The 9,331-nt window shown below is 41.6% G+C and overlaps 1 protein-coding gene across 1 annotated transcript; it reads right to left on the reverse strand.

Moving 5' to 3' along the window:
* Positions 1–1,931: 1,931 nt before the first annotated feature.
* LOC116722597 (ly6/PLAUR domain-containing protein 1) lies at positions 1,932–8,219 on the reverse strand. Its single transcript, XM_032566759.1, has 3 exons — positions 8,084–8,219; positions 6,119–6,247; positions 1,932–2,428 (listed from the first exon to the last, which is right to left on the reverse strand). Exons 1-3 carry the CDS (start codon positions 8,130–8,132, stop codon positions 2,196–2,198), a joined length of 411 nt encoding a protein of 136 aa, XP_032422650.1. The 5' UTR covers positions 8,133–8,219; the 3' UTR covers positions 1,932–2,195.
* Between the last annotated feature and the right edge of the window lie 1,112 nt (positions 8,220–9,331).

A 9,331-nucleotide genomic window follows, 5' to 3' on the forward strand; every position in this document is an offset into this window, starting at 1 on the left:
ATTTTAAATAACAAATTAAACAAAATTCTAATTATACATCAACTAGAAAATAAGCAAAAAATAAAAATAAACTAAATAATCTAAATTCTAAGATTAAACTAAAAATGGAGAAATAGCTCCTACACTCTCTTCATCCACTTCAAAATAAGAGCATGAATATAAACATTTAAAAACTTGAAGAATTTTTATCATTAAAAAAACTTCAACAGAGATTTTTCCTGAACAGCCAAGAAAATTAGCGCTCTAGAATTTATCCAGGGTTAAATGTTTTCATAGCTAGCTAAAGGGCTAGGCTAAAAATTAGCTCTGCTATTAGCTCATTAGCACAAGTGCTCTCACTGCTGCTAGTGATGTTTTAAACAGATTGATAGAGGAATAAAAATTGCTAAAAACAAATATTTCTCAACACTTAAATTAATATTTTCAAATTAAGGGCAGGACTTATTTTGAGCTGCTCTAATATATTAGTTTATTTTACGGTTTTCTACATGTTAGCATGTTGCTATGTGTTAGCATGGTTCAGTCTGTATCTCACAGGAAGCTGAAGTTGGTTTGCAATTCAGGAAATGGCTAAAGGGCGATTCCACCTAATTTTTCACTACCTTCCAGATTTTTAATTGACTCTAGTTTAAAAACAACTAGACTCTTCAAACCTGGACTGGATTATTCTCAACTAGTAGCAGAATATTTAAAAACATGTTTGGGATTCGTGAAACTTTTATCTGATTTGTGAAACTTAACAGATCGCTGCAGAAGATCTTTCCTTCCAACAGCCGTCACCGTCTACAATAACTCTCTGAAGAATTAATGAGTTACACCAACATTTAATTTCCCTTTGGGATTAATAAAGTGGTTTTGAATCAGAATTGAATTAGAAAAAAACTGCATGGAACAAGTGTGAATAGTAATCTGAACTTTAGTGAAGTTTCACAAATTACGTAAAGGTCTCACAAATCCCAAACATGGATTAAAATATTCTGTTATTAGAGCAGAATAATCCAGTCCAGGTTTGAAGAGTCTAGATGTTGTAGTTTTTATTCTAGAGTCGATTAAAGATGCAGAATGTAGTAAAAATTAGGTGGAAGCTGCAATCAGAAACCAACTTCAGCTCCGTGTGTCTCACCTGGATTTGTCAAAGTGCAGCTGGAAGAAACAAAACTGTTTTCTTCTCCTCTGGCTGTTTGCTTTGCGTCAGAATCATTGATCCCAGAAGCCTCAGTGATGAGCTCAGTGTTTCTGCTTGGCAACCGCACGCTGCGTGGCTCACCCCGCCGCCCAGAGCCGCCAACATGGCGGCCGAAGCTCCAGCTGCTTGGTTAGAGCTGGAGCCCCGACCGGAGAACCGGCTGCTGCACAAACATCCTCCTAATATCAGCTTAATTCAACTGCAGAAGATAAATATGGATCAATTTGTCCACTTTCACAGCTTTCTGTCCTGGTTGTTACAATTCATTAGGAATCAGCATTAAAATGAATCCACAACCAAGAAAACAGTCTATTTTATAAACTAATATTAGGTACAGATTAATAAATGAACTAAACAAAGATAAAACTAATGAAATTCACAAACTCTTCCACAAACATGTTCAGAGCTGCAACTAACATTTACTCAGTTATAATTACTTGAATAACATTTTGGGAAAATATTATTTTTTCTGTTTTACTGTACTTTTAACTTTTACTTGAGAAAACTCAGTTGAATTATTGCTTTTCTTAGTTGAATATTATTTTGGGGTTTTCTGGTCACATCAACAGAAAATGACTCAGAAAAACAAAAATAAAAAGGAGTAAAAAGACAAAAAGCTCAACTGTGCAGAAAAACTCAGACATTTTGTAAGGAGGGGCCTCTGGGAACCTGCGGCCCGTTCAGCTCGGCTCGTCGATTCTGGTGAAGTGATGAAGTTTCTGACGCTGAGATGAAACCAGGAAAATGTTCAGAGAAACAAACATTTAATAAAATATGAAATGCTCCTTTAATTGGTGTAAAATCTGTTGTTTCGCTGTGATGTGATAACTGATCTATGCTGTTTATTTCTACCCCGTTTACTAGCGAGCTGTTAGCATGCTAACTCTGTCCTGACAGTAGAAATGGCGGATCTGCTCTGATGTTAAAGTAACTTCCTGTTTCCTGTTTCCTGTTCTGGTTTTCAGACAATCAGTGAAATCAGGATGAAATCAGGATCAGTGAGTCTCTGTCAGCAGAGGATGGAGTCCAGCAGGAGGAGGACCAACATGAGGATCGGGGGCCCGGCGGGGGCCGTGCCGGACGACGGCGAGGGCCGCCTCTTCTGGCGGGGCCCGTTGCAGAGCGGCGTGCTGCAGCAGCTGATGCAGACAGAGTGGAGCTTCCCGGTGCAGAACTGCTGGTAGCCGGAGGAGGAGATGAGGCAGGCGGAGGAGGAGGCGCACGACTTCCTGTACAGGATCCCTGGAGGAGACGGAGACAATTACAGGCTGGGCCGCTAGGGGGCGCCGTGTGGAGACAGTAAAAAACTAACAGCAACGATTTGGCTTATTTAACCTGCAAGAGGAGAAAAATGATTTTCAGTCATTTTCACCATTTTATTCATACATTTATAAATGTCACAGGTCCAAACTAAACATATAAGTGAGATAAATATTTAGCTTTCAAACTAAATATTTATCTTGCTATATTTAGGTTTCTAAATTGGATAGTTAGTAAGCTAAATAAGCTCAACAAATTGTTTTCAAACCAATTTTTAGTTTAAAACTAAATACTCAGCTTTAAACTAAATATTTAGCTCAAGTCTTAACATCAGTATTTAGCTAATTAGCTTATTAGCTAAATAAGCTAATAACGTTACAAGCAGTGTTGTATAGTAACGAAGTAAAAATACTTCACTACTTTACTTAAGTATATTTTGGAGTACTTCATACTTTCCTGGAGTATGAACATTTTTGATGACTTTCACTTTTACTTCACTATATTTCCGAACTTAATTGCGTACTTTTACTCCGATACATTTTCAATGTGTGGTTTAGTTACTCGTTACAAAAAAGCGAGAGAGAGAAACGCAAGTGTTTTGACCCCACCTACTGATTAGCAAGTAGCAAGCAGGCTACCGAACAAAGTCCGTAGCCTGCTTGCCTGGGCTTGTTCATCACCACCAATAGGATACTTCTTCTTCTTCTTCTTTTCTATTATGGCGGATCACAAGCAACTTTAAGGTGCATACCGCCACCTACTGTACATGTGTGTGTAGAAGCATTACTTCATATCTATTAAATTCTACTTTTTAATTTTGTATTCTTAAGATAAATAAACAATGCTTTCCTTAATTTGTGAATATCTGTTATGTTTCCTTCATTTCCTAATATACCTTTAAGATTCCATTCATGCCCCATATTTCTAACTATTCTCTTTAATTCTTCCCTTTCGAGTTCATTTGACTTACAGTTCATCAATATGTGTTCTACATTTTCTTTCTCTCCACATCTCTCACATTTATCATTATTTTTCCTCCCTATTTTATAAAGCATGTCATTTAAGTAGGTATGACCTACTCTTAATCTACTAATTATTATTTCTTCTCTTCTGTTTCGTTCATTAATGCTTCGAATTCAAACTGACTTTTGTACTTCATATAATCTTCTTCCTTTCTTATCTTCATTCCACATTTTTTGCCATTTCTTGATTTCTTTACTTTTAATTAGGATACACCTGTTTCGCTTCTCCCATTAAACACAAAGCAAGTCTCGCAATCAGTAGCAGTCACATGGAAATTCTATCTTACAAAAACTCCCCGTCCAACTTGAAGAAACACATCGAGGTAACTTCTTATGAAATGGTTATAATCCTCCTGTTTCAGTAACTATAGCTTGGTCACTAGGCACTACTGTATTGTGAAATCTTGACCATAAATGAACTTTGTTTGGCATTGTTTCAGTTCCACACTTGGTGTATTTAGCTTAGGCCTAATGTTGACTGTAGCAGGCTACCTAGACTCCTCTGTTCAAGGGGGGACAGAAGCCATAGCGATAGCAATTTAGACTAAATTTAACGAATATAGGAAAGGCATGCAAGTTCAAAACCAGGTTTACAGATGCCAATAAGCTGCATTTCCCTCCCAATTCTTTTTTTCTTTTGCATAATGACCAGTTGTGTGCACCACCTACTGACTGTAGCATTGACTGATTCACTGATTTGTGAAGTAGAGTAATCGTAACAGCTCTTTTTCTTCATGTTGGCCGCATTTTCTGTACTATTTATTTTTCTCATTTTCAGCACTGACCTTACTTGAAGGGAAAACTTAAGGCTTACAAAAACTTTGTATTTTCTGTCCTGGAGGGTTTACTAAGAAGCTGGTTCAGTTGTAAAGCAGGTTAAGTTAACCTTGTGCTATAGGTAAAGCACCTAATTTTCTTAACTAAATGATGCCTGCAGGTATATCTATTAGCAGGTTTAATTTTGCCTGCACTTGGTTGGGTACATTATTTTAAGTGTATTTGACAAGTTTACCAAAATATAAAAAATGTCATTCAAACTGCATTTGCTTTGTTTTACTTTTTACTTGTACTTTTCATTACATTACTTGAGTACATCCATTTTTACAGTAATTTCCATACTTAAGTACAAGAAGTTTCAAATACTTTAAGACTTTTACTCAAGTAACATTTCAGTCAGTGACTTCGACTTTTACCAAAGTCATATTTTGGAGAGGTACTTGTACTTTTACTTGACTCTGAGATTTCAGTACTTTATACAACACTGGTTACAAGAAGAGGAACAATTAAATCATTAATACACATTGAATTTATCAGCTATAATAAGTTAGATTCTTATGATTTTATGACATTCAGAACAAATTAATGATACATTAAATTATTCAAACATTTAATGAATTTTTAACTAATTTGGAAAATATTTTACAATTTTGTCCCTTTTGGCCTTCCATACATCGATTTTAAGCTCCGGCACAAATTATTTTATTGAAAAACAGGAGTTAAAACAGCTACACACAATCCTAATCTAGAGAATAATTATCTCACAGTCTGGGATTAACCAGGAAGTTAATCCCAGGAAGTTTCTGATATGGGCGCTTCCCCAGGGCGGCATTAGAGGGGGGACAGACGCCCCCAAAAATATTATATCTCATCTGTCCGGAGGCACATTTGCTGGTTTTTTCCCATCTAAAAGTCAAGAGGAATTTGTTTAAAGAGAAATTTAATACTTGAAGAATATTTTCAGGATGTGTTGCTTTCATTCTGATCTGGATTCAAACGTTTTAGTTTTTGAGACGCTGCAGAGATGATTTAACCGCATCAGGAAAGGAACGCATGAATTTCATAACATTTTGTAGAGAGAGGAACTAATCTGTGATCAGGACAACCGAAGCTGGTCGGGCTAAGGATCCGTTCCAGGATCCGCTCCAGGATCCGCTCCAGGAAACCATCTCTACGGACGTGTTGGTGAGAATCAGCCTGACCGTTTCTGCCTCTCAGCTCACTGAGCGACGATTTGTTATGAAGGAGTTATGAACGTGTCTGCTGGTGTTTTCCAGCCAGCAGAGTCTCCCTGCAGAGTGGCGGCCATGTTGGATGGCAGGTGGAGGTGATCGTGAAATGTTTTCTTAAAGCTGCGGCGCTCGCAGACAGACTGGAGGATTTCTGCAGGAGCCCTTTAGATTCATAAGAACCAGAACAGGAAGACGTGACATTAAACACCAACTGCAACACAAAGAGGCTCTACTGGCCTCAGCTACGGATTCAGACACAAAAATGTACAAAAAAACATTTTAGCAGAAACTTATGAACAGAAATTAACGCAGACAGCTGCAACCTTCAGGACCCAAGGAGACTTTTTCCACTAATCCTAATAAATAAATCTCCCTAGAGCCAAACTGCTTAGCTACAGACTAAACATTTAGTTAGCATGATACGTATGTAGCATACTCACTAAATATTTAGTAACCAAGCTAAGTATTTACCTCCATTTATCTAAATAGTTAGCAACTAATTATTGACAAACAAACTATTCACGTTTGCAAGCTAAAAATGTAGTAAACTAAATAGTTAGCTTGCTAACTAAATATCTCGGTACCAAACTAAGCAGTTAGCTGTAAGCTAAAGCCAGCCACCACCCTTCGCTCTAACTCACCGTCGTCGTTCATCAGCACCTCCTTCTGGCACATGTCCTGAACGTTGACGGTGCAGTTGACGATGAACTCGGGCGCGGCGCAGTCGTCCGTCATCTCACACTGGTAGCACTGGATCTGGAGGGCCAGGCCTGCAGCACACACACAAACACACACACTGCAGTCCCTTATCAGGCAGGAAACCAGGACCCAACTGCCATGAGGAAGCAGGAATGGAGCAACGGAAACAGAACTCCAAAACTGTCTGTAGCTAAAAGCTAAAACCCAGCAGGACGGCAGAGAATCTCTGATCAATAACATGGCTGCCAGCGGTGACCATGCTAACTAAAGGGCTAGTTATGCTAACCCTAAAGACCATAAACATTAGCTCTGCTAATGCTAAAGTGCCAGCATGCTGTTTAGCAGAAGCTAATGCTAAAGCGCTATAGTAACAGTGTGTTTAGTCAATGCTAATGCTAATGCTCTAACTCTAACCGTGACGCCCACCGGGGGCCACAAGCAGAACTCTAAATAATTCATGAGGGAATTTGTTCTTGTATTTAATTAAAGCCTCTTTTGTTGGTTTCTTGTGTCTTTGCCATTCGCTCAATAAAGTTTCTTATATAAACAAGACGACAGGAAACGGAAAACAATCTTCAGCAACATGAAACGGCAAAATAATTAAAGAGTTTTTAACGGTGGACAACCAAAACTTCAACACCGAAGTCAAACTTTAGTCAACTAAAAGTTTACAAAACAACCAAGTAAATTAACGAATTTATCTGGAAAAAATTATTTAATCGAAGTGAAGTATGCTACATGTGTCAGTAAAAAAAAAATATTGGCAAAAGGAATATGCCAAGCAAAATTTTCTTGTCTGGTTATCAGTTTGGTCAGACGGGTCTGGGAAGGTTCTGGAGGTTCTGTTGGTTCTGAACACAGAACTTTTCTCCAGGCTGTTCCTCTGCCTGTTCAGATCCAAATGAAGAGAAAGCAGCTGAACTGCATTTAAAACGGTTCAGAGTTCAGAACATCAACACTGATTAAAGTTACATTAAAAATGTCTGAAATGTTTCTGAAATCTAGTCGGAACGTGAAGAGATTCATGTTCATGTCACCATCTTTGTTCCATTTCATTAACTGCACAACTGACTGAAAATAAAATCTGATTTTAACCGTTTAGTGTCCGTGGAGAACTGAGAGGAGAGAAGATCAGGATGTTCAGTCTGAGATGTGAGGAAAAATAACCCAGGAGTTCTTCTGGGTTTCCGGTTCCTCTGGGTTTCTGGTTCCTCAGGGTTTCCGGTTCCTCAGGGTTTCTGGTTCTTCTGGGTTTCCGGTTCCTCAGGGTTTCCGGTTCCTCTGGGTTTCCGGTTCCTCTGGGTTTCTGGTTCCTCTGGGTTTCCGGTTCCTCTGGGTTTCCGGTTCCTCAGGGTTTCTGGTTCCTCTGGGTTTCCGGTTCCTCTGGGTTTCCTCAACGCCAGAAACGATTAATAATGAACAGAAGCTAATAATGAATAATGAATGGACAGAAGCTGCTCTGTCCATAACCCTAATCAGCTGTGTCACTTTTATTATTTTTTTCATCTGCTGGAAATCAAAATCATTGCCGAGATTTGAAATAATAAGTTTCAGTTGTTCTTGTTATCAGTTTTAAATCGTTCAGTATTTTTCTCTGAGTGGAAATTAAAAAGAATCTGCAGATTTTTCTCCTTCATTTGCAGCAGATTTTCTCATTAAACTCACCTGGTTGTTGCGCGCAGAGCCACAAACAATCAGAACCAGAAATAAAGGTTCGAGTAGAACCGGACCGGGTCAGAACCAGACCGGGTCAGAACCGGACCGGATCCCAACAGGAAACATCCATCACCGTTCAGACCGGTTCCTCCACCTGCAGCTCTGATTTGTCTCAGAATCCAAATCCCGCCGCGTTGGGAAGTTACTTTGGGAATTCCGGGAATGTTGCTGTGAAAGCTGCGGTTCCGTACCTGAGCCGAGGAGGGACATCAGCAGAACCGAGACGGTCCGGAGCCGCATCCTGCCAGCCGGAGACTCGGAGACACGCTGCGCTCCTCTTCCTCCTCTTCCTCCTCCCGCCGCTCCGAGTCCCGCGGCTGGTGCGCGAAAACGCGCGTGCACGCCTGCCTCATGTCCCACGTGATCCAATCAACCGCCAGGCTGTTGCTCTTTAATAAGATCTTAATGCATTTACATATTTATTTAGCTGTTTACTTAAAATCAGACCCGAAAAGGAAAAGAAACAAAAATATAATAAATTTTACTTGATTTTAAAGTAAAACATTTTAAAGTAAAACATTTCTCAGAAATTAATAAACTAATTAAATCAAAACAATAATTAAATAAAAGATAATTCAGTGATTCACAGAACGGCTCATCGCCGGGGCGGCATCACGGAGCGGGGCGGCATCACCGACCAGGGCGGCATCACGGACCGGGGCGGCATCACCGACCAGGGCAGCATCAGGGACCGGGGCGGCATCACCGACCAGGGCAGCATCAGGGACCGGGGCGGCATCACCGACCAGGGCGGCATCAGGGACCGGGGCAGCATCACCGACCAGGGCGGCATCAGGGACCGGGGCGGCATCACCGACCGGGGCGGCATCAGGGACCGGGGCGGCATCACGGACCGGGGCGGCATCACCGACCAGGGCAGCATCAGGGACCGGGGCGGCATCACGGACCGGGGCGGCATCACCGACCGGGGCGGCATCAGGGACCGGGGCGGCATCACGGACCGGGGCGGCATCACCTACCAGGGCGGCATCAGGGACCGGGGCGGCATCACCGACCAGGGCGGCATCAGGGACCGGGGCGGCATCACCGACCAGGGCGGCATCACGGAGCGGGGCGGCATCACCGACCAGGGCGGCACCAGGGACCGGGGCAGCATCACCGACCAGGGCGGCATCACCGACCGGGGCGGCATCACGGACCGGGGCGGCATCACCGACCGGGGCGGCATCACGGACCGGGGCGGCATCACCGACCGGGGCGGCATCACAGACCAGGGCAGCAGCTAAAGGTTAAACACCTTTTCAATTCAGTTCAGTCCATCATCCATCCATCCATCCATCCATCCATCCATCCATCCATCCATCCATCCATCCATCCATCCATGTCACACTCAATGTCACATGACAGACTGGGAATTCACTGAGTAACGCTAGCTGCATCCGAGTTAGCATTAAAGGCTGTTTTGATGCTAATCGCGT

This window comes from Xiphophorus hellerii, chromosome 7 (genome assembly GCF_003331165.1).
Source record: "Xiphophorus hellerii strain 12219 chromosome 7, Xiphophorus_hellerii-4.1, whole genome shotgun sequence".
Lineage (NCBI taxonomy): Eukaryota > Metazoa > Chordata > Actinopteri > Cyprinodontiformes > Poeciliidae > Xiphophorus > Xiphophorus hellerii.